This window comes from Marmota monax, unplaced genomic scaffold (assembly GCF_021218885.2).
Source record: "Marmota monax isolate L192 unplaced genomic scaffold, Marmota_monax_Labrador192_F-V1.1 WCK01_AAM20220418_F8-fsc00041, whole genome shotgun sequence".
Lineage (NCBI taxonomy): Eukaryota > Metazoa > Chordata > Mammalia > Rodentia > Sciuridae > Marmota > Marmota monax.
In genome coordinates this window covers 15,647,506-15,673,439 of record NW_026695238.1, presented here as the reverse complement: position 1 = coordinate 15,673,439, position 25,934 = coordinate 15,647,506, and the positions used below count along the sequence as shown (strand labels likewise).

At 45.5% G+C, this 25,934-nt stretch overlaps 2 protein-coding genes across 7 annotated transcripts in view; both read right to left on the bottom strand.

The window, feature by feature from the left end:
- Mroh2a (maestro heat like repeat family member 2A) overlaps positions 1 to 3,015 on the bottom strand; it is a 61,511-nt gene extending 58,496 nt beyond the window's left edge. The window contains exons 1-3 of the mRNA XM_058577570.1: positions 2,967 to 3,015; positions 1,903 to 2,142; positions 1,662 to 1,843 (exon numbers count right to left, since the gene is read on the bottom strand). Coding sequence (XP_058433553.1) covers positions 1,662 to 1,843; positions 1,903 to 2,142; positions 2,967 to 3,015 — 471 coding nt within the window. The remainder of the gene's footprint in view (positions 1 to 1,661; positions 1,844 to 1,902; positions 2,143 to 2,966) is intronic.
- A 9,291-nt stretch (positions 3,016 to 12,306) lies between these two features.
- The window catches only part of LOC124089677 (UDP-glucuronosyltransferase 1A7), a 69,510-nt gene continuing 55,882 nt past the window's right edge, over positions 12,307 to 25,934 (bottom strand). For 5 of the 6 annotated variants that reach the window (XM_058577551.1, XM_046439872.2, XM_046439868.2 and 2 more), the window contains exons 2-5: positions 18,967 to 19,098; positions 18,271 to 18,358; positions 17,875 to 18,094; positions 12,307 to 13,286 (exon numbers count right to left, since the gene is read on the bottom strand). In XM_058577551.1, the coding sequence (XP_058433534.1) occupies positions 12,989 to 13,286; positions 17,875 to 18,094; positions 18,271 to 18,358; positions 18,967 to 19,098 (738 nt within the window). In that variant the 3' untranslated portion in view covers positions 12,307 to 12,988. Of the gene's footprint in view, positions 13,287 to 17,874; positions 18,095 to 18,270; positions 18,359 to 18,966; positions 19,099 to 23,779; positions 24,671 to 25,934 lie in introns of those variants that run through there. The other variant, XM_046439869.2, reaches the window with a different exon arrangement.

Sequence of the window (25,934 nt, the reverse complement as noted above, 5' to 3'; positions counted from 1 at the left end):
GAGGATGGACCTGGAAGATATCATGCTAAGTGAAATAAGCCAGTCACAGAAACACAAATACTGCATGACCTCATTTGTGCAGAGCCTCATAAACGGTTGATCTCATAGAAGATGGGAGTAGAAGGGTAACCACCAGAGCCTGAGAAGAATAGGGAGGAGAGAGGAAGGAGGAGGCAGAGAGGCTGGTCAAGGGGTACAACTTTCCAGGTCAACAAGAGGAAGAGGTTCTGGTGTTCCACTGCCCAACAGGGTGAGTGCAGTCAGCAATAATGCAGGTTTGTCTCAAAAGGGCTGGATGAGAGATTGAATGTACTCACCGTAAAGACATGATAAAAGTTTAAGGGGATGAATATGCTAATTACCCAATTTGATCATTACACAAGGTACACATGAATCAAAATTTCACTTGTACCCCATAAATATGTACCATTATTATGTGTCAATCAGAAAGAAGAGAGGGAGGGAGGGAGGGAGGGAGGGAGGGGAGGAGGAAGGGAGGGAGGGAGGGTGGGTGTTTGGACAAGAGAAGAGCTATCAAAAACTCAGGAGCTGACTGACAGGTGACTATGGGCTGTCTTCCAGAGGAGGGCTCGGTGCTGCTGTCTGGCAGATGCTCTGGGGTTACCAGGGTCTATAGGCGTGTGCATCTTAGCTTGCCCTTGATTGTCTGGGCTATTTTACAGCTCTATAGGCATAGAAATTAAATTGTATTAAACTGATAGCAATGCAAATGTTCTCCCCACCCCCAGCTGTGAAAAACATTTTCTGCCAGGGCAATGCAAGTGGATTTTTATCTGGTAAAGAAGAAAAGTCTCCATAGGTAAAATTCTCATTTGAAGAGCTTCTACCATTTTACTGGTTCCTCCACTAATTAATGAATAAATAAAATATTTGTTGCACATTAATTTTTAAAATATGTGTACTTGTTCATTGTCTGCTTATTGACACTGATCTCTGTTTAAGGCCTATGTATTCATCATTTTTTATCTGTATTTCCTGATCTTTGACTTCTGGGGACTGCTCCTCCCTGAGTTAGCCAACCCCTACAATAGTACACAAGTTGCCCACGCATGTGCATGCTTTTCAAACACACACACACACACACTGAATTGTGTTCCTTCAAAATCTTACACTGAAGCCCTAAACCCCGAGTTGGATGTAGCTGGGCCTTTGATAGGTAATTAGGGTTACATGAGGTCAGAAGTGGGGGCCCTGATTCAGTGGGATTGGTGTAATGATACAAGGAGGAGAAGGCAGAGGGGAGCTTTCTTTCTCAATGCATGCAGAGGAAGTCACATGAGGACAGTAGAAGGCAGTTGTCTACACACCAGGAAAAGAGCCCACAGCACAAACCAAATCTGCCGGCACCTCCATTATAGATTCCTGGAATCTAGAAAATAAATGTTAAGCCACAAAGTCTCTGGTACTCTGGTTCTCGCAGCCCATGCAGTCAAAGGTAACGGCCAATCCAGAGCCCACGGCCCAGCCAGGCGGCTCCCAAACCCAGGTACCACGACACAGGGAAATGTGAGCGGTCCAGCCCGTGCCGCTCCTGCCTCTGCATCCCAGCACAGCTTTGCACCTGTGATGGTCATGACTGTTAGCTGAGTAGCAGAAGGAGGCTGGGCTCAGAAGAGGTGTGCAGGGCGAGGCGGCCCTACCTCTGGCACCTTCAGGCAGCGGGTAAGAGCGCAGATCACCATAGAGGGCTCGGCGGTGGCCTTCTCTGTGATGATCACTGAGGCCAGGGTCTTCCGCATGTCGAGGCCTGCCCCAGCCATGTCTGTCTTTGCTGACTCACTGTCCATGATGTCCAGGAGGTTTGTGACTTGCTGGTAGATACCTGAAACAAAGGGGGCACAGGTGCCGTGCGGAGATGGCCGTCACAGGAAGCCCCTGCACCTGCCCGGCTCCAGCTTCCCCAGGACATCACGCCCACGCCCAGGCCCACTGTGAAGATAGAGGAGCTGAGACCCAGGTGGGATGGCCGCGAGCAGTGAGTGGCCGAGAGGGACAGGAAGGCGAGGTTGGCAGTGACCTCCTTACCACTGTCATCTAATGCAAGACCCTCTGCGTCCTCTGCTTCCTCTGACACGTCTCCATTCACGTCTGCGGCTGCTTCTGCCATCTCTTCCTCAAACTCTTGCGAGATAAATGAGATTTGTAAAGGACTCCATATGGCAACACACCCTTCTCCCGGAATGTGGGCAGAACCAGTGGCTTGATTCTAACAGGATATGACAAAAGCAAAGGGTTGCCACTCCCATGATGCTGTTGTTAACAGAAGCCTCCGCATTCTGCTGGCCTTGAGGAGCCAGCAGCCAGCATTCGAGCTGCCTGTGGAGGGGCATGTGGTAAGGGATGGGGCCTCAATCCTCAATCCTGAGGAACTGAATCCTGCCAACAGTCACAAGAGTTTGGAAGAGGTCGCTGAGCTCCAGAAGGGAAGGCAGGAGAGCCAAGACCTTGATGAGGCTTCTGAGGCCCTGGGCAAAAACAACCCAGCTGAGCCCAGACTCCTGAATCACGAACACTGTGGGATAATCAGTGGGTGTTCCTTTAAGCCACTGGGTTAGTGATCATTTGTTACACAGCAATAACTAACTAATACACTTGGTTAAAATGTCCCCCTTACTCTTCTGGACCCTGAAAGTTCATGACTCCTGAACTCAATTACTCTCCTAACTCCCTTCAAGGGCTCTCCCAGCTTCTTAAGGGCTGACAAACGCCAACACAGATGTTAAGGCAGGGATAAGAAGCTCCCAGCTCCTTTCTCCTTTTGTCCCAAGTTCCTCTGTCCTTGAGGCCCGTCCTAGGGCCCTTCACCATGGTGGTCTTTTCTTCCTGGGTTTCTTTTAGCTCTGGGACCTAAATACTGACCTTTTCTCAGTCTTCTTATAGATGGAATAAAAATATGCCACTAAGAGAAGCTCTGTTCCTTGCCTACTGCACATCAACAGGAATACGAGCACTGGCAGCCTCAGGTGCCCAGGTGAGGCCGTTGGACTCCTCCATGACGGTTCTCATGAGGAATGTGCCTCCCGGCAGTGTGGGAGGGTGCATTAGAATGGGCACCCGTTAGACCCCAGACCCTCGGAACTTTGAGATCCAACTGCCCAACTCTCTGTCCCAACCCAGGGCTTTTGGGGGGTGCACAGGGCCCTGGGATAAAAGCTCCACGTGCTGTTGTCCTTAAACGTCCCTCTTGCCCACTTGTGTGTGCTGATGTACTGCGGCCTGTTTGGAAAAGGGAAATGGTGAGGGTAGGGGTGATTCACAGCCACTTCCCAGGGGAGGGAGCCCAGGATGGGGCAGCCGGAGAGAAAAGTAGGAGTGACAGAGTCTGGGGATAGGACTTCATCTTGCCAAGCTTCAGACAGTGTGCAGGATGGCAGATGGGTTCCCGTCAGCAGCACTCTTGGAAGATAAGTGACCTCAAAGACAGGTAGAGGAGCAGGAACTCTGCTTCCCTAAGTCAAAAGCTGGTGCTTTTGGCTTTTAGTTTCAAGGTGTCACTTGAAACTAAAACAAATGGTCCAGACCCATATTTGCACAAAGAAGTATTGGCCTCAGGGAAGCTTTCTATGCCTTCTGTGGCTACAGAGCGAGAATCAGAGCCACACCCAGGTCCAAGTCTCCTTAGTTAAAACTTGTACTTAAAGTTGCCCATCCTGCCAAGAGGGAGTTCTTCAGCCTCTGCCCGGTTACCTCTAATAGCACAGAGCTCACTTCTCTCAGATGCTGCCTATTTCTACATCACAGAATTGGGATGATTAGAAAATGAATCTCCGTCATATCACTCAAACACATCTTCCCCATAAAAGTCCTTCATTTTTCCTAATTCTGCCTTTGGAGACCCATCAACCATTATAGACTAGATTCGAGAAGGTGGTCGCCTGCACATCTTCTTTCGCAGCTCCTCTGCAGTATCTCCTCCCTCTCCCCACCAGGCCTTATTATCTCTTTCAAGGATCACACAAATTAGAGGGCTGCAATTCCAAAAATACTTCTATGTGCTTTGATTGCATACCTCTGTGGGCAGCTAAGCATGGCAGGATACAGGGTGGGTAGGGTACTTATTTGTCCTCTGAGGGTCTTCACCCCAACACATGAAGGATCATGGATTTAGAGCCCAAAGTGAAGGTGTCAGTTAGCAATTGGTGTGTAATGAACTACCTCAAAGCTTAACGACTGAAAACAATAATTATTTCCACAAGTTCGTGGGTCAGTTGTCTGGTGCTGTTGATCTGGACCATGTCCAACCAAGTGCAGTTGGAGTCACTCACACACCCGCAGTCAGCAAGTGGGTGGCTATGGACTGGTTGCTGGCTGGGTACTGGCAGAAGTGAGGAGGGTAACTAAGATACCAGTCTAGCCCACGCAGTTTCCTAGCAGTTTGGCAGGACTCCAAGAGAGTGAGTGGAAACATGAAGGCCTCCTGGGACCAGCACCTATTGCTTACCACTTCCTCTCAGCCAAGGCAAGCCACAGACCAACCCAGACTCAAAGGGTGGAGATAGAGATACCCCCTACCCCCTCTTGATGGGAAGAGTGGCACAATCCTACTGTGAAGGATGTAGCTATCAGGAGGATGGAGAAAGGCCTGTTTATTAAAATTATATGCAGAATAATGTGTGATCTTCACGGCAAAAAGTGTAATGCCCTTGAACCCATTATCAATGAGATTAATGTGCGGGCTCTCTCATCCAGCGAGGGGGTCCACGGAACAGGGTAGAGGAGAGTGTGGCTGTGGAGTCGCTATTCAAGATCTCTGGAGACCAAGCAGGAAGCAGGTCTGATTTTATCGCACATTTACCATGAACATATACTCAGGCAATTACAGGCAGCCAGCAGTACAATGTCTGGCCAGCTGTCTTTGCAGCGACCAATCGAGGAACGGGCTCTGGAGCAGGCACAGGGACTGCAACACATGGCCTCACACCCAGGACTATGCCTACAGGGTAAGCGGTTTGCCACTTACACACCTAGCATGAGGGGAGAGGTTTGCCACTCAGATGCCCTTAACACATGCCATGTATGCAGCACTCCATGCACGTGTCCCCACATCTCTCCCCTCTGACTGTGTGGCAAGGACTTTAGCCATCATTGCTATTATTCTTTTGGTGGCCTTTACATGGTTACATAAGGGTCTTACAACACAAGAAAAAAATTATCACTATTTTAAAAAGTAGGGCCAGGATAATAGCATTATAAGGAGAAGTTAATTTGGCTATCAGATTTTTCCAGTGTTTATTCAATCCCTGGAAGAAAGAAGAGGTTGTTAAGATAGACACCTTAGTCTCATTGATTTTAACAATTACCTTAGTAAGGTCATAATATAGTCAATATCCCAAGCACCTTTAACATACTGAGAAAAATTGGAGAAGTGTAAGGTTACATTTTCAGATACAGCATATTGGATGACACAAATACTATGAAATTCAGGGTCATAAGTGAGCCTTTACAACATAAACAGAATATCTAGTTATTCCTGTGGAGGTCTAGTGCTTGCCGAATGACTAAAATAGTGGCTCAGGACAGGTTATTTAAGTCATTTTGAATGGAAAAGGCTTCTGCCATGGCAGTAGACACATTGTCCACAGTCTGAGCCATCTGGATATTCTGGGTGAGCGAAGCAGCGGCAGTGGCTGTGGCAGCGATGGCAGCCACCAGGGCAATAATCCCAGTGATGATAAGGCTAATTGCACGCCTTGTCTGGTGTAGAAGATTCTTCATCTCCATGTCCCATGGACTCCTCCACTCTCTGGACAGGGTCACTGGAAGCCAGACTGCTGGGGGCACTCTGAGGATAAATACACGTTTAGCTGTCATAGCAGGGATTAGACAATTTGTGAGCCAGCAGGATATATTGTCAGCACAAGGGATCTCTGTTTGAGTGATATTTATACCCTCAGTATCATTGATTATTAGCATGGCAAAGGGTGGCATAACACACACCTGTGCATAGAGGGTATGGGTATAATTTGGCATAAAGGCAAATGGTAAGGGTCTGGACTCAATATCATCCTATTCATCCAGCAGGGTGATGCCCATTTGATGGCTTTAACAGCCAACAATATTCTGGCATAATATCTATCATGCCATACTGATTTCCTGCATAACGGTTGGTAATGGCTCGTCCTGTGTAGTAGGTACTGCAGGGGCCAATATGGTTTTTGGGCACATCAGTTACATTCCAGGGAGCTGTGCCCACCCAGGAGCATAGACGTTGTCCTTCCCCAGAGAAATTCCTCTCATCAAGGAGATAAGGTATGGCAGTGTCCCATTGATTCCATGGGATGCTATCATTATCCAAGGGGGTGGGGGGCTTTCCAAAAAGCGTTGTTGGGCATGTTGGCAGCAAGGGTTTCTTGCATTTGCCATGGGGGAGTCTATGGCCATAGGTAGCATTAACTGTAACTCTAAGGTCAGTGAGAGACAGCCCAACATAAGGCTTATTATAGTTATCTACAAAAATTTCATTGACAAGAGCAAAACAGAGGTGACTGTCTGGATTATAGGTTTCATTATCTACTACAGAGAAACAAATGGGCAGAGTAGCTATGGAAATGCTGGTTCCAGGGTACTGTCACCTCCTGGATGAATAACTCAGGATCAATAAGGTTGGAATTATTAGAGAAGAGCTCAGGTAAAGCCCCTTCCTAATTAGCAACTGCTAAAGGTGGTGGCCTAGTAACCAAAGCTCAATTTACCTGACAGGAGGCTTCACTGTTAGCAGTGAGCATTGCACACAGTAGGACCACCATCATAGGCCCAGAGATGGGGTTGCCACCAGGCAAAGGGGCCAATCTGGTGGCTTGGTCAACAAGACCTTTAAGATCACCCCAGGTTACTTTATGTGAGGTCCATTAGTGTTGTTGAGTTCTTTGCCTGTGAGGTTTTTCCTCCAGAGTTAGTTCCTTCATCTTCTTGGTTGGTGGTTCTGGGGGTCCAGGGCTTGACTTTCTGGCAGGCACCCAGATGGGGTGAGGCTCCTGTTAACATATGCAAACCCTTGACCCATGGTTAGGAGGGGCCCCAGACCACCCCATGCATTTGTTATGGGATCCTTCCATGAGACCATAGGAAGATGGGAGGGCCCCATGAGGGGGACCCAATGTTTATGAGCTGCTGTTTCCATAGAAAATTTTGACATTGAGAGAAAATTTAAAGCAAATAAAGTTTTGTTCAAGGCATTGCAAGGAGACTCGGTATAGTTTCCCCCATGTTTTATAGCATGGTCTTTAATTCCTTGTGTGTTCTTTCTATGATGCCTTGAGTCTGGGGGTTATAGGGGATTCCAGTTAAGTGCTATATATGCCATTCATTGCAATCTGCTTGAAATGTCTTGCTCGGGTAGGCTGGCCCTTTGTCAGTCTTAATAGACATAGGAACACCCATAATTCCAAAACATTGAAGTAGATGGGAGATGACTTTTTGTGGTTTCTCCTGTGGAGGCTGTGGCCATTACACAGCCTGAATAGACATCAAGGATTACATGAATGTATTTTAAATTTCCAAAAGGTGCATAGTGAGTGACATCCATTTGCCAAAAAGCATTAGATTTTAACTCTTGGGGATTCACTCCATCAGGTTGTAAAGAGCCACTGGGGAGAAAAGATGCATATTTTTTGCGTTCTCTGACTAGCTGTCTGCAAGCCTCCTTAGTCCTGCTTTTATGCAACTGCCATGGCTGAGGCCAGCAGAGAGGCTTGAGCTGCTTGTGTCCCTCTATCCTGGGTGGCCAAAGTCCATTCATCCAGTGTGCCATTGCGTACTGGTGCCGCTGCTGCTCTATGTTCCTTATTTAGTCCATCCCAGATCAAACCCTTGGCTAGTGCTGCCCTAGCTCCTTCCTGAGACACCTTCTCTTCTATTGCCTTGTTTACTCTGTCAATAAACTGTGGCAAGTCCTGAGTGGCTCTCTGCCTTAAGCCTTGTAGAGAACCTGTGCCTCCCCCAGCTGGTAGCTTCCTCCAGTCTCTCAGAGCACAGAGGCGTACCTGATTGAAACAATTTGGTGGGCCTGTGGCTTGTACCACAGGGGAACAGTAGATTCCCTCTCCCTGCAGGCATTCAGCTGGGAGGTTAACATTTGTGGTGTGGTTATGATCTCCCTGCTGTTCGCATTCATCATAGAAGAATGCCTTCTACTTCAAAAATGTTGCCGGCTCAAGAGCTGCTCTGGCTAGGTCCTTCCAGTCCTGAGTGCAATTAAGTTCAAGACTGAGCGACTGAGCGATTTAAGCATTTGCTCTGCAAATGGCCCCCAGGGTGCATCCTCTTTTACTGCCTTCTTCAACTCTTTCAGGGTGCCCAACATGTGTGGGTACCAAGTGGCAGGGCGCTGTGTGGGGGGTCCATGTTGACTGGGAAGGCTGGTATCCTCTTACCCCACTTTTCATCTCTTATCCTACATAGATCTTCAAAAGGATCTCTGGCCTCCTGGAATGGGTTTCTGGGAGGTCATGGCTTGGGCCTGTCTGTGGCCTTGTCATTTCTTAGTCCCTTGCTGGCTGTGGCATTGCCTCATAAGGAAGCAGGTGCCATTGTCTTAGAAAAGGATATAGTCGTTGCCTGTCAGTAGAAGGTGCACCTGCACCATTTGGGGTCACCTCTTCTTGTACTATGAAGGCCAGCGGTACCATTTCCTGTCTCTCTCTTTCCTGCACCTGCTGTGGTTTCTTGCTTTGAAGTAGATTTTCACCCCCACTGCTTTCCCCTTGTCTGTCTCTCACAGCCTCATCTTCCCTCAGGGCCATCATTATATGACAAGGATCTGTTGCGGGGCACCCTAAACTTTGCTGAATGGCTGTCACAATAGGAAAAAAATGTCATGGTAAAGTATACCCCTGTCTCACTTCAGCTTGCCGTGCACTTGCCATTATCTTGTCCCATATCCTAGGGTCAGAAACATCAGTGACACTAATCCATGGGCTGGTATCTATCACTACGTCCCAAAACTTCTGGGCTTCTTTTATTCAGGGTTAAACCTCTAGTATCCAAGAGAGTGTGCAGCACTTGCAGCTGTGAGTCTGCGGTGGAACTCGGTAGGTTCCCATTTCCCCTTCCTCACTGCTCTGTGAGGGGCCACACCCTTTCGTGTAGACTTACCTCAGATCCCTGTTCGGGTGCCAGGTGATGGGCTCCGTCTCATCCAGAGAGGAGGTCCATGGAACAGGGTAGAGGAGAGTGTGGCTGCGGAGTCACTATTGAAGATCTCCGGAGACCAAGCAGGAAGCAGGTCTGACTTTATTGCACAGTTACCATGTACATATACTCAGGCAGGAGCTAAGCAGATTTCAGGCAGCCACCAGTACAATTTCTTGCCAACTGTCCTTGCAGCGACCAATCAAGGAGCGGGCCGTGGAGCAAGCACAGGGACTCCAACACATGACCTCACGCCCAGGACTGTGTCTACAGGGTAAGCAATTTGCCACACACGCACGCGCCTAGCATAATAGGAGTGGTTTGCCACTCAGATGCCTTTAACTCATACCATGTATGCAGGACTCCATACTGTCCCCACAGATTAAAATACTTTTTTTTTTCTGATCATGACAATACTGTTGAACTCACACATAATCCTTTCACAAAATAAAACACTCTTAGGTGCTGCCATTCTATTGAGCTTCCCACCTCTGTTTCTATGGGAACAAACTAGGAAACAGGAAAACACTGTATTTGTAGAATACACATGACATAAATAAACCTTTTCTAAGTTAAGTTAGTTGCCTCTAATATTTTGTTGTAGTAACATGAATTGACCAATATAGAAAACTGGTGTCAGAAGTGAGATTGATCATCACGATAGCTATACCTGAAGATGTGGGGGGGGGGGAGCCTTTTAATTGTTTAACAGAAAAAGGATGGAAAAGTTTGGAGGAGTAAACTATAGAAAGCCTAGAATGCTGTAAGCACTGTGGGTGATTCTAGTGAGGGCTCAGAAGACCAAAATGCTGATAGGAATGTGGACAGTAAAAGCCATGTTGATGAGGTCTCTCATGGAAATGAGGATCTTATTGGGAACTGGAGAAAAGGCCACCCTTTAGTCACACCACGGCAAATAATTTTAATATATTACTTTGTGAAGTGATGACTTTAAATGTGGTAGGCTAATTTATTTGATACAGAAGATTTCAAAATAGCAAAGCATTTATACCGTGGATGTTATTGGCTGCTTTTAGCCAAATTTACATTGAGAATCAAGAGCAAAAAGGAGCAAAGAAGACTTGAAAAATGTGTAGCCTGGCCAGGAAAGGAGCACAAAAGAATGTCAGGGTGTGGCCATGGATGGGTGGTTTCTAAAGAGATTAGCACCAGTACAAAGAAGCTGAATCTGGGAAAATAGGAACCACACTCCCCAGTCATCTCAGCAATCAGCAAGGCCACCACTGTCCTCACAGGCACAGAGGAATATTAGTGTAAGTTTGTTTCAAATACTTTCCAGGGAAGAACTGTTTCAGGAAAGAGTCCCAGGGAACTATGAGAGCCCAGGACTGCTCAGAATTCACTTCTCTACACTCAGTCAGCAAAGCCCTCCACAGCCACAGTTGTGCTCCATGTGTTGCTCACTCTGATGGCAGTGCTTGGGGCCACCCACTGATGCTGGGTCTGCAGGCAGGCAGAATTGCAAGGGTTATGGGCTCTTGGTGGCCTCTATGGTAATTTAGAGTCTGGGAGGCCAGGCAGAGTTGTGCTACAAGGCTGCAGTTCCTGCAGGGAGTCTCCCACGGATGATGCATGGCACAGTTGAGGGAGTGAAGCCAAAGCTAAAGTGAGGCCCAAGGAAAACAGAGATGTCATTACATGCAGCCCCTGCAGGGAAAGCTGCAGGAAGCATGCAAAATCAGCTGGAGGCGCAGCCATGTGGGCTGCCACTGGTAGAGCCACAGAGGCAGGGATGACACCAAGCCCTCGGGAGCCCACGTCCCACCACAGTGTGCCCAGATGCCAGATATGGAGCCTTGGGGTTTGCTGTTTTCCCCGCTGGCTTCATCCTTGCTTTGGGCTGATTCCCCCTTTTCCTTTCTGCATTCCTCCCTTTAGGAATAGAAATGCACACCCTGCGACTGTCCTGCCATTGTATCTTCTACATACGTAACCTGCTTTTTTGTTTTAAAAAGGGCTCACCACTGAATTTGCCTTGAGTCTCACACGAGACTTTGGACTTGTTTCTGAGCATTGCTGGAACACTGACTTGGGGTTGGAATTAACTCTTGGGGTTCTGCACTGTGAGATGGATACGAAACTTTGGGGGTGAGGAAGAGAATGCAAGAGCTTAGATCTGTCCTCCAAAGACCTGTGGGTCTCATGGGGGTCTGCAGGAGGGTTCATTGGAAAGTGATGGGGTCTTTAGGAGGTGGGGGTTAGTGGGAGGTCCTTAGGTCACTGGGGATGTGCCCTCACAGGGCACTGTGAGACCTCAGTCTCTTTCTCTCACTCTCGTTCTTGCTCTCTCTCTCTCCCCTCCTGGCTCAAGATGTAATCACTTGTTTGCTCTTACACAGGTTCCTGCCATGATGTGCCACCTCCTGCCGTCCTCATCAGAACAGAGGTTGATGCACCACTGGAACAGTTCAAAGGCACCAGGTCTTTGAACCTCTAAACTGTGAGCTAAATAAACCTTTTTCCTTTATAAGTTAGTTGCCTCAGGTTATTTTGTTGTAGTAATGCAAAGTGAGTACAGAATGTTGGAAAATACTAGCTATATTTGGTGTATCTGAAATATTTGTGTGTGCTAAAATACAGGTTAATGCTGTTAATCAGCATTACTGTAAAAAACTAACTGAGATAAATCAACTTATAAAGAGGAAAGGTTAATTTTGGCTCACGGTTTCAGAGGTTTCCGTCCATGGTCACTTGGACCTGCTGCTTTTGGTCTGTGTGAGGCAGCACACCATGGTGGAGGCACACTGGGAAAGAAGCTGCTTGCCTTATGGTGGCCAGGAAGCAAAGAAAGAGAGGAAGGGGAGGTGTCAATGTCCCCTTCAAGGGCTCACCCAGCAACCTAACTTCCTCCCAGTAGGCCCCACCTCTTAAAAGTTTCACCACCCCCCAATGATGCCACAGGCTGGGGACCAAGCCTCCAACATGTGGCTTTTGGGGGACATTCAGGCTCCAAACTATAGGGGGAACGATGGTTATTTTGGGGCAATGTGATTATTGGTGAATCCTCTTTTCTAATGTGTGATATGTCAACTTCTATATTTTTTCAATTTTCTGTCTTATCTTGCATCCATAATTAGAAAATCTAATTTAATGATAAATAAATGCAACACCAATATAAAGAAAAACACAGAAAAATAATTTATGCCAATTTATTAACAAATTTTTAATTGTGAAAAACATCAGATAAAATGTACTTGGTTTCTGTCATTGACACAAATAATGATCATCCTTGCAAATGCATCGTCCATCAATTTTATAGCATCATTATTTTTCCCCAAAGTCAGTAATCATACACTGTTCTCAAGGCTCCGACCCACCCACTCACATCAAGTATACCCTAAAGGTATACAGGCTTCCTTCTTTAGATATAAAAAGTGCCTCCTAGGAACCTGAACTTAAGTGAAGACTGACTGTCACTGGTGACTCGCCGGCTGGTCCACAGTAGTCCACAAACCATGATGGTGGCATGAAAACCGCCATGTGAAGTAGGGGAAACTGTGGGACCAACTTTGAATCCTGTGTTCCCAAACAGGCACACGGCTGCATAAGGAAAATAACCCAGAGTGCAGTAAGCCACAGGAGAGGGGACAGGCACAGCCAGATTGAAAATACTGACGCAGAATTTGTATCTAATACCTTTATCTACCCTTAACTAGCTATTAAATTACTTTCCCTTTTATAAAATGCTCTGGGAATGTCTAACTATGGCAAAATATTTCTTTAATAAGAATAAAAAGAATTTAACACTGATCCTATTTTCAAGTTTACCATTGATTGGAGGATAGATCAAAATTTCACCGTACTTCCCATCGACCTCTCAATGTGCCTTGGATTTGTGGCCTTTCTTCACGCTCCCCTTTTTCCCAAAGCATTTCCGGCAGCCGTAGGCACAACATTTAAAGGCGATAAATGCCACTCCCAGCACGATGGCCAGGAGGAAGCCAATGACATCCAGGGAGTGGTACTGGTACCAGGTGAGGTCGTGCGCGGCGGGGCGCAGGTGCGGGGCCCCCTTGTGCCTCATCACGAACTCCACCCAGAACACAGCCAGGTCCAGCGGCTCAATGGGGCGGTCCTTGTGGAGCCTGGAGAGGCGCATGATGTTCTCCTTGTAGCTAGACACAAAGACAAATGTGTGGGTGCCCAGGACATCCTCGACAATGAACAAGCCACCCTTTATGCTGGCGGCCAGGGAGGACATTACCAGACTTTCTGAACTTGGTAGAGAACTGTATTTCTGTTCTAATCAGAAAGCATGCACACATGCACACACACAGTCTCTCTCTCTCAATTAATGTTCTGTGTAGATAAAAAGAAGGTGAGGAAGAAAGAGAAAAGAGGAGAAAAGAGGAAGGGAGGGAGGGAGGGAGACTGGGACCCCAAATTGTACTTTTACACATTTTTAAAACCTTGCTTCCTACTTTACTTTTCTTTTTAGTTATATTTTTGTGGGAATTAGATTATGCTTTCTTTATAGTAAAACAATGAAACAGGAATTTTGTGTAATATTAATTATACTTATAGAAAAATTAAAAAAATTTACTTTATAGTAAAATCAAGGAAAAAGTCATGTCATAAATTATAGGTGGCCTCCCATCTGAAGTTACAAACAATCACACATAGCCAAAGAAAAACCATTTTGAAGTGCTAACTCCAAGGTGGTGGGTACACTTTCAACTGACTCACTGACACACCAAACCACCTGTGTGCTCAATTTAGCCTGAAGTTGCCTATGCAAACTGCTAATGCAAGATGGATTCTGATTATTAGACAGTGCTGATATTTGAATCAGAACAAACAAATCCAAAATGGGCAGACACTTTGGTGTGCTGATACATTAGAAGGAGGAGAAGGAGGAGAAGGAAAGAGAGAAAAGTAAGATACTCCTCTTCAGGACTTATGATCATTGCTGTTCTTAAATATATCTGTATTTTATTTAAATATATTACCATAACATAATATTCATATTTGGCCATAAATCTGGCTAAATAGCTTCCTTTTATATAGCTCTTATATTAAATTTTCTTAGAAATTTCAGTCATTTGTTCAATTTACTTTTTTTTAAATTTCGAGATGGGGTCTTGCTATGTTATCCAGACTGGCCTTGAATTTGTAATCCTCCTTCCTCAGCCTCCCAAATAACTGGAATTATAGATGTGCATCACCACACCCAGCCAGCCATTCATTCAATATTTATTGAGCACCTATGATGGCATGGTTGTCTGCATAAACTGATACTTGAGATTTTTCCATTTTTCTTTGTGTTGCATAGGTACAGTCCTAGCTTAACTGTTAGAAACATGGAGATAGAGATGTTTTGCTCAGAAATAAATAGTTGAAGAAGATAAACTTAAAATAACACTTTTTACTCTAAACTTTTTAAATTTGGATGCATCAGGGCTTAGTGCTGCGGAAAGGCATATGTGTCCAAAACATGTACATAAGCCCAAGGTACTTTGGAAGGATATTCTAACAGGACAATGGAAAGGTCCTGACCCAGTGATTGTCTGGAGTCGGGGGTCTGTTTGTGTGTTTCCACAGGGAGAACAGCAGCCGATTTGAATTCCAGAAATATTAACTAAAGCGATTTCTACAGACCAAAAAGAAGATGATTTGGCTCAAATCCATAACAACTGATATCCAAAACTCCAGTTTGGCTATTCTTACATCTGCAACAGAACCAGGATGTTTTTTTCAATATCTATTTTATTATTACCATTTCCCACATCATGAAATTCTATTTTGTTTTTTGAGCTCATACAGACCTAGGTTAATGTTTTGCTGATCAGTTCTATTTTTTGACTATAGAGTTTTTAAACATTGCAATGGAGATTTCACCTGTAAAAAGTTATAAGGCCTTTACTATTATGTTATGTGTTGTATGTATTATGTGTGCACACTGTGTTTTGTGTTGTATGTTTGTATGTGCATATGTCAATATATCATATATGATGAGCGCTCATGAAAAAATGCATCCAAATACTTTTTTTTATTCATATGATTTAAATGGTTTAATTTAAATTGGGTAAACAGCTGTTGAGAATTGTTTTAATATGTGAACAAAAAAGGAGGTTAACAGATCTGTTTGTTTATTTTCACCTTTCCTTTTCATTATATTTAATAATTCTGTTCAAGATAATGTAAACTGTTTTCTTTTAGTGCCTTCTGGAATGTGACATAATTTTTTCTTTAGCCATTATTGCCAGAATTCCTATCTTCATCCCAGTGCTGGTGAAGACAAAGGTAAAACCAATCTACAGCTTCTGCAAGAGCCATCACTGAACTGCTTGCAGAACTTGCCTGGACTATGTATCACTTGTATGCATCGTGAACTCACTTGTATGCATTGTGAACTATCTGTTGGTGCAGCGACTTGTGGTAGTGTTGGGGTATTTTTGCTGATGGTGTCATCAGTGGTACAATTTTTCCAAAAGGAGCCATCAATTGGCTTGGTGTATCCTCCTCCCTTCTGCTTGTGATGGTCGTACAGCTAAAATTTGGGGGCCAACAAAGGTGAGGCAAAGAACCTCACCCCCCACACCCGCTGGTACAAAGACCTATCCACAGGTGTGGCTGTATGTTGGACCGGTAGTCAATGACGGGTAAGATCCAATTGCAGTGGTACCAACCTAAGACAAGAGGCTGACGCCTTGAGGTCAGCTCATCCGATGACGGGTAAGAACCATATGTAGTACTGGACAACCTAAGGCAGGCACGGTCCCTAAGCCACATGCTTGTTGTTTAAACAGAGATGGGGAGATGTTGAGAGCCACAGCCGAAGGGGCCCCAGCAAACTTCCAGCTGCCAGCAAACTTCCAGCTGCCAGCTGATGATTGGCTCACAGCACCCCAGCAAACTTCTAGCTGCCAACTGATTGGCTCCTCTGCGGTGATGTTCATTGGGTTGTTTCCCTGCCCTGGAGACCATGGAGCTGCTCATTGGGGGACTTTTTTGGCTCTGCCCACGTGACCCAGCCAATCAGCCTCAAGAGCAGGAGGAGGGGGGGAGGTTGAGAGGCTTGTGGGAAGCTGGTGGTGGCAGTTGGGCTCTGAAGGTTTTCCTGAAGAGCTATGTGGTTTGGCGTGTGTGTTCTAAAAATAAAGTTCGTTTCTTTTGACAAGTGGCTCCTGAATTGTGCCCTGCGAGACTGCGGCAGGTTAGTGTTCTTTAAAAATAACAATGTGAGCAGGGGATGTGGCTCAGTGAGAGAGTGTCTGCCTAGCATTCATGAAACCCTGGATTCCATCCCCAGCACCACAAAAAAAAAAAAATGAAAAATGAAATAATAACACACTAGAGAACTTGTAGTCATTTTTATGTCACATGTAGTCATCCACACCACTGAGCCAAGGAGCAAAGTCACATTACTAATGTGAGTTTCATCAACACATGGACTGAAGCCAGGCGGCCAGCATGCTGGTGTGTGGGCAGAACAGTGGGCCTGAAGTGCCAGGTCAGAAGACCACGCCCAGGAGAGGAAGGGCTGTGACCCACATCACCTGCTCACCGAGCACTCCAGCCCAGGGTCAGGTGGCCTTCTCCCTCCTGTCCACTGGCACAGCACACACTTAGCACCTCAAATCTGGGAGCCAGTCTTCAGTCCTCTCCCGCCTCCCCTGGCCAGGCTTGCTGTGTCCCCAGTGTACTGTGTCCTTCCAGGTGAATGCAACCCAGCTATTCTCATCTGTCCTCCCAATTGGTGCATCTTCCTAAAGAAAGCAACCTGGGTAAGCTGTGGTTTTAATGTGTCCCCAGAAGTTCAGATGTGGGGACTTTAATTCCAAATGCAGAAGTTAGAGGAGTGGTGGGGCCTATAAGAAGAGATTAGGTCATTGAGAGCCATGAATGCCTTTCTGTGGGACAGGCGTGGTTACTGGGAGAATAGGTTGTTGCAAACAAGGGTTCCCCGTGTTCCGTCTCTTTGACAAACGCCCTGCCCTTCCATTTTTCTGCCACCTTATGACACAGTGTGAAGCCCTCACCAAGTGCAACTGCCAGACCCTGGACTCGCCAACTTCCAGAACTGTGAGCCAGTAAACGTCTGTCTTTATGACTCACCCAGCCCCAGGTATTCTGTTATTGCAACGAAAACAGACAACGACAACACTCCTGACACTCTCACAGACACACACATACACACACAGGCATGCAAACACACACACTATCTATTGCTGGAAGAGATGCACTGCTGGCCATCATTTCTTCCCCTGGCTGGGAGTCGGCTTGACAGCATTACCCTACACTTCATGCAGATAGCATGTGATCTGATGGTTCTTGCCCATAGAACAGTTTTCAGAGTCATTTTTGAATAAACATGCATTTGCTTTTCTTCTCAGCTTTTGTCTGTGATATCACAGAACGTCCACCTGTGCGATGCCTCGTGGATACAAGGCCTCAGAGGAAACATTGTACTTGTGAACCTGGGCTTGTTTTGTCTTAGGGACACTCTGCTTCTTGTAACAGAACATTTCTCTCTGCAGAAACTCATAGATGAGGCACCTATTATGGTGACTCTTTTTTAAAATAAATCAAAATTTTAAATCTAATAGGGGAAATAAAATGTTATAAGAACTAAAGGGTCCTTTCATAAAGTGAATCCCCAAATTATTTATGAGTCTGGTTTTGGGGGTATTTTCACACCAGAATGTTGACGGTGAACCCAAAGGGGAAAACACAGGTGGTATTCTTTACCCTCCCTCTTACCTTTTGTCATTGATGACGGCTTTTAGGGCATTTGCCAAATCATCAGAAGTCATCTCAAGGACATTCAGGGTCACGCCAGCTCCCCGCGTCTCCATGCGCTTGGCATTGTCCATCTGGTCACCGAACAAGGGCATCATCACCATCGGTACCCCGTTGCATATGCCTTCGTAAACGCCGTGGGAGCCAGCATGCGTGATGAAAGCGCGCGTCTTCGGGTGACCTGGAAGGCAGAACCGTGAGGGATGCGGCTGTCCTCCGGCTGAGGCCTCGGGGGGGCTGCGCTGGGCCCCACAGAAGCACATGGGGAGGGCGTGGCCGCCCAGACCCGCAGGCCAGCACCCAGCGCAACCACCCGAGAGCCCGCGCCTGTGCCCGGCTCCGACCCTCCCAACATACCAAGCAGGTCATTCTGCGGTAACCACTTGACAAGTTTCGTGTTCTTCGCGAGATTGGATGGAGGAGTTCCGGTGTAGCGCCACAGGACCTTGCAGGGGTGAAAGGGACATCTTAATAAAAGAATGTGGCAGGATTTAAAACAAAATAAAAAAGCCCTGCGACAGCAGCCGGGCAGCAAGTCCTCTGAAGGAAGAGAATGCGCATGACCTCCGCAGGGCCGAGACCTGGCAACGCAGGCCTGGGCTACTGGCTAGGCTCCTCCCCGGGCACCGGCTGCGCACCAGGGCTTCCCCTTGTCTGCGCCTCAAGGGAAAGCTTACTGAAGACAGCAGTGGATGAAGAACAGCACGTGAAAGAAAGCGAGTGTTCTAACCAACAGCTTTCTGGAGAAATGCTCTTACTAATATGAAGAAACAACATGTTATTTATTTTTATCTGAATTCTCCATTTTTAACTAAAGGTCTCTACAAGTGTCTCTTAGAGAAAAATGAGACTTCTGAGTGAAGGGGACCATGATTTAATGATAGTTAAGAGTTAAATTTCACCAAAACAAGTGAAATAAATAACAAACAAAAACCACTTTGGATTAGGGAAAGTGAATGGCCAAATCTTCAGTTGCAACTAGTGGAATTAATTTAGCGACTAGAAGTCTCTATGAAGGTAGGCATAGAGGAATGATATATAGAGCCTTCTTACCGTCTGGGGTATTCTGCCCAAGGCATCAGCAATTTCCATAGCCTTCTTCTCAGGAATCTCTGAGACCATTGATCCCAAAGAGAAAACCACAATTCCATGTTCTCCAGAGGCGTTGACATAGGCTTCAAATTCCTAGAGCCATAGGAGAGATTCCCAGTTAATTGTTTGCTCATATTCTTTAGTGACTACATACATTAAGCTATGAACTAGATGTCTTTCTAACAATGTGAAAGGCAAAAATTGGGAATTTTATATCATTTCCCCTCCCTTGCTCCCCGCCACAGGAGCTTTACAGGGTTACCAGTGGGACTGCCTTGAGATTCGGAATCCAGGCAATATGCTCATTTCCCAAAAGAAAAGCGGAGGTGCACACACACGCACACGCACACACACATCTATGCACACACACGCACGCACATCCATGTAGACTCATTCACAGCCATGTACATGCACACACGGCCATATACAGCCACATACACACAGCCATGTACACACACACACAGCCATGTACATTCATGCACACAGGGTGGCCATCCCACTTTGGGAAAACGGAGCTCTGATAATCATGGCAATCCTCCCCAGCCCTAGGTAATTAATGATCCGATTACCCTGAGAGTCTCCCAGATAGTTTTATATGTTCACAAAACATATCGAGGGCACTGATGTAATGGTGAAGTGGTAGGTTTGCATACAACTGGGGGTTCCCTGGGATATGGTACTGGGAAAGCCAGGACCCTGGTCAACCTACATGTGAGGTACAGAAGACTTCTCATAGGGCTCAGCATGTGTCACTTGAACGGCAACATTTGCCAAGCTCAACCACAGACATGTCCAGAAAAGTGCAAACACTGAGCAGCCTTCCCAGGGAGGAGCACACTCCCACCCACCCTCACCAGCCTCAGACCCTCAGAAGTTGTCTGGCTCATCATAGCAGCTGACCTTATCCAATGGTCTCATCAAATAGGTCAGAGAGGCCAACTCACTCTGCCCACCACACCACATTTTTGGTCAATGGCAAGAACATCCTGACCATGGCTCTCTAAAATCCCTCTTCCAGGGATCAAGACCACATGCCTCCTTCCCTCTTTCCTGGAGAGAGGCAGATCACATATAAGTGATGTGAATGGCTGACCTACACTTTCCAAGGACCTTCACTCCTATAGGCTACATTTAATCTTGTAGGGAAAAGGCCAGAGTCTAATTTCCTATCTTTTACACTCTCCCACACCCATTCTGCAACCAGGAGAATGTGATTAACACAATGTCAAGCCCACAGCTCCACAAACATCCAGTTGAATAGCAGGACTTAAGCTCAAATGGCATGAAAGTTCACCTACAGGTGACAACAGAGCAACCACAGAGATTGTGTTATCACAGCCAGCACCCAGCCCTGTGCCAGCTTTTATGGGGTTGGATAAAGCTGGGGTTGATCCCTCTCCTGCTAATACTTCCTCTAAACCTTGCCCTAACTTCACAGCCACTGGAATGGCCAAAGAGTGAAGCAACATGTTAACTGAAAATAACCTTTGATTCCCCCACCCCTTGACTCCTTCCAAAAGGGAGGAGACCCTCTCACCTCAGAGTGAAAGGATTCCCCACTCTGATGAGCCCTCCTCCACTCAAGACAAAAACTTTAGAAGAGCTCCTAAATTTGACTGGGTACTTTTAGTTTCAGGATTTTATCATATTTTCCCTTGGCAAATATCTTTTTGTTCAAGAGTCCAATTCAACCACATGCTGGAAACCTCACGCTTTACCACTTTACCCTCAGGTCAACCACACCCACTCAGGGCTTCCTCTTCCTGTGCACATTTCCTCCAGGCCATCCTGAAGTCTCTGCCTCCCTAATCTTGCATCTGGCCACAGTCTCCGAAAGGCTACAGTCCACAAAGAGCCTCTCTCCTTGCCGGAGGAGGAATGACTCCTGGGATCTCTTGAGGCTCACTCCTTTCTCACCAAATGTTGTTCTCCAATTCTTTTCCTTCCAGACCCACTGAAGATGTGTTAAAGCCAGGTGGTGTTTTCTCTAGGGACGCTCTTAATGGAATAAAGACTTTATCTTTATTCTTGAAGTTCAGGACTTCCACCAAGAGGGCTGGAACTAGGACAACTGCCACCAGAGGGAAGGGAATGCAGAGTAGTATCGTTTTAACTAACAAAGGGGCAGAGAGAAAACAGCACGTAATTTGACAAACCAGCAAAAATCAGGCAAAGGGGGAAAACAGCAAAGTCAATGAAATGTAAAATAAATCAGACAAGGTGCAATCAAAACCTAGTCATAGAGTCAAACAGGCAAAATTCACCTATTAAAGCAATATGTCTGGCCAGATTACAAATACCACCTTCATGGTATATAAAAAGAAAGTCTGAAGACAGTGGGCACTGAAGAGGTATGAGGGAAATTTTAAAAAGTAATACAGGAGTGGCAAAATTAACTTATATAAATAGTTGGATTTCCGATTAAAACAAGACAAAGAAGGCTACTGTCAGCTACAGTTACATGGATATTTTCACACCTGAGCATGTGAGCACCAAACAAAGCATCCAATAGGTAGTTTGTGCAATTCACCAAATTTATGGGATAGAGGGGAATATGATTATATCAATAAATGTTGGAAAAGCAGCTGATAAAATTTAACAACCCCTCCTTATAAACCTCCTAAAGATTAAAATCATTTGAATAAAGACTGTTTTCCCACACACAGTGGCAGACATAGTGCAAAATGATAAAGTAAAACTCAGTTTCCCCTAAAATCAGCAGCCAGCCAGGAATCCTGGCAATCACCAGAATCATTCACCTGCTCTTAGAGCTTCTAGTGAATTCCACAGCCCTAGTATTTTGCATGAAATTTGGAATGGAAGAACCCAAAATTTCCTTATCAAAAACTGACTGAATTTTCATTTTTAAAAAGTCATGAAAATCAATATTTTGGTGAGATAGCTGATAATGAGTAGATAATTAGAGCTAGAAATGGAAAAATAACACATTCACAGTCGTGACAAAAAACTAATACACTTAAAAATGAGAAAAACAGAATAAATATGAGGAAAACTATAAAATATTTGATCCTTGTTGAGATAATGTTGGAAGTCACAACAAAACATCCTAGAATACAAATTTCAATGTTTCTCCATAGTGAACTAGATTAGATGGCCAGCAGTATAAACCATGGGACCCAAGCATCACGAAATACTGATGAGCAGTTAAAAAATAGATATAGCATTTAGAACTGCAGCAATAATCCCAGCATATTCATAAGTGATCAACAGGCACATATTACCACCCTATTTTGTAAAACAAACATAAAAAGATATATATATAGATAGATAGATAGATAGATATAATATTATGTATATGCACGTATACAATTATAGATATCTTTATGCAATCATAGGAATATGAAGAAATATTGAGGATTGCTACCTATCCAGAAACTAGTTCTAGTTTGTACCTGTTTTTTCATTCATTCATTTGCCAAATATTCCGCGAGCACCCACTGTACATTAGTCTTAGGAACTGATGTTCCAGGCATAGCAAGCACATATAGACCATTTGCCAGATGTTAGGGATGCACGTGGCAGCAGGTGATGGACACAAAGTCTCACGTGCCTTCACATGGCTAGGACATGTAGGAGACGGTGGGAAACCCCTAAGTGAAATGACAGCGTGTCTGATGGACTCTGAAGGAAGCTGCACAGAATGCTGCTGGAGAGGGCCAACTCCAAGGAGGTGACACTGAAGCTGATCTCAAAGACGAGCAGACAGATGTGACAAATTCAGAGGGTAGCACCCCACTGAGAGGGGCAGTGTACCAAGGATCCTGAGCCGGAAAGACGGACTGTCCCAGGAATAGACAAGGCTGGTGTGGTGGGGGAAGATCCGAAGATTTATAAACAAGTCTTCTCATTCTGATTGGAATTTCCAGTATGCATGCTGTCACCAAAGTTTTAAATTTCAAAGTGAATGTGAAATGCCATTGCTTTCTCTGGGATCTTTCAGTGATAGCAAAAATATTTCTCTTTCATGCCTCTATAATTTGGGCAGGCTGACTAGATTTCTTTCCTATCTGAGATGTACCAATTGGCTTGGTGATATTTCACCTATTCATTTTCCTCTATCTGAAAGAGAATCATTAATGGTTTTCTATCCTGTTAGATTTTATCATCTCACTTTTAGGAAGTCAGTAATACTCATTCTTTCTCAAGTAGGCCACCTCATCCACCCACATTTGTCCTCATCCACACAGGCCATAGGATGTCAGACATTTAGAGCAAGATCTTCCAGGGGTCATCAGCTCTCCCTCCACACTGCAGAATGAGATTCATGACCTTTCTGCCCAATGGCAGAACCCAATTGGTAACTAACTTATTAAAAGAGAGGTCACAGGATCCAGATTCCTGTTAGCACACCCAGAATCTGGAAGTCCCCTTGCCAGGATCTATAAATGCCAAAGAACTATTGATCAGATTAAACTTCAAGTCTGTTACCTGATCAAGGGCAAAGTGCAAGGTGCCCCAAACCCAGCAGGCATTTAATACTTACTGCATTAAACTGACAACTACCCACTGAAATGCCCAGAATAAAATGCCTAAAGCATGCTATCTTAAACTCTTATTAGATATAAAGAATAACTCAGAAGATTATACCAAAGACAGAAACACTGATGTCTAGAAGACACGCAGGACAGAATTTGACAAAAGAGGACATTTAAAACTACCTCATCATGTTTTCCCTGTATATATCTAAGAAAAGTTCCTTCATCCAAAGTACTTGTGATAATATGGGCAGGTAAAGTTCCCCTCAAATACACACCTGGGAGATTGGCTTTGTGTGAAGGCAGTTGATCCCACCAACAAAAACCATATTGGGCATGATGGGCATGGGGTAATCCTTCACAAAGTCCTTTCTCATCAGCCAGACTGAGGCTGAGCTCAGAAGGTCCTGCAGAGTCAGGTCTCTCTGAAGGACTTGTGAAGCGAGTGCTGCGTAAGGGGAATAAACCATACTGCACAGAAAGTTCTCCAACAAGGCAATGAGCATGTTCTTCACTCGCTGCAGAAAGGTCATGTGATCTGAGTTTGAAGACAGAGCCCTGGGCACATAGGACAGTGGGCTGGGGCACTGGGTAGCTTTTAAGTCCAGGCCGCAAGGCAGTGCATTCAAGAAGTTCACAGCTGGCAGATCTAGGTACTGGGCCACGATGGAACCACAAGGCAGGAAAGGGTCTGTCAGCACAGCATCGAAGTCGCTCTCCACCAGGGAGGCCATGAACTCCTTGTTGTGTAGTAGGTGGGAGCAGCCAGACAGAAGCACGGCAGAGTCCTTTTGGGCTTTCTCATACATTTTGGCCATGCCCTGCAGGAAAGGCACGTTCTCAAAAGCATAAAACCCAAGTTCGGCAAAAGAGGTTTCTACGTCCTCCTTTTGGAATGGTACAGGATACTTCTTCAAGGAATAAAATGATGCTTCTTTTATATGAATTGATGCTTCAGGTGTTATGACCACCATTTCATGTCCTCTTTTCTGCAGCTGCTGGATGACCCCGACCATGCTCAGCCAGTGACTGCCATCTACTGGGATTATCAACAGTTTCTCCGCATGGGATATAGAAGGGTTGAGCACACACAGTAGTAAGCCCAAGAGAAGTACGCATGGGCCCTGGGACACTACAGCCATGGTGCCTCCACCTCTTGTGCTGCTTGCAGTACACCTCACATGTAGCCAATCTATACACCAAGTTAATGTTTGATAGTGTCACATGACTAAAGCCCTCCTTCTCCAAAGTCAGCAGGAAGCTTGCTGTCAGAGACGAGGGTGGAGCTTTACTTAACAGGGTTTCTTAACAGGCAGCAACAGTTGAGCTGGCCGGAATCCTTCCTCTAATTACATTCTTGAGTGTGCACAGAAAGAAAAATATCTCCAGCACCTCTGCATCCATTAAATTATTATTTTCATGGATCAAGAACATGTAACCAGAAGAAAAAGGCCCACTACATAACAAAGTAGACTTCCATTACAGAAAGAGAAAGTTTCTTGGAATGCAACACCCAAACCACCTTTGGCCCATGGAGACTTTAAGAATGCCCTTCTCCACTGCTCCCTTGGGGCTCTGCCTGACCACTTTTATTAGCTTTTCATTTTTAAGCTCCATCAAGATGAACAGACTCACGATCTAAACTGATAAACAGGGACCTTGGAGGCTGTGAAATGTACTAGAAAGAAATTAATGATGTGGATCAAGGGAGGGGGTCATGCTAGGGTAGAGAGCAACTGGGAAGGGAAATCCACTAGAGAGGGTATGCACAGAAGGCTTCTCCAAAGACAGACTTGTACTCACTCAGAGAGAAAGTCAGGGGACATTTGACAAATAGAAAATCAAAATAGATAAGCAAAGTAAAGCAAGTTCAATTGTATTCTTACCAAAGGTCCAGGGTAAACTCCAACAACTGCATTAAAGGCAAAGGGGACAGGTGAACAAAACAATAATAAAACTCTGTACTGTGTGCCCTATGTGCCAAGCACTGTTAAGTGCCCCATAACACACTTTATGCAATCCCTTATAACTGTCCTGTAGAGGCAGACAGCATTTTTCTCACTTTACAAAGATACTGGGGCTAAGAGAAGCAAAGCGATTTGCCAGAGTCCTGCATATATAAGTGGTAGGGCTAAGACCCAGGCCCTGGGGGTCTGTGCTCCAAGTCACTGATCTTTTGGCCCCTAACAGCTCCCAGATAATGATGGCCAAGCCCTGGATTGAAATTTACAAGCATTAGAAGCTGGAAGAAAAGCTGTGATCCTAGGTCATTACCCAATCAAATTGAGAGAAATAAAGGCAGGTGGAAGAACTTTAAGGCCAAGAACAGTGTTCATACAGCACCAGCTGGTGTCCTAGGAGACCAGGCAAAGGTCGGGAGTGAGCTTATAGTGGTTGCTGAACAAAAATGCCCCTCCCAAAGAATGGGCTAAC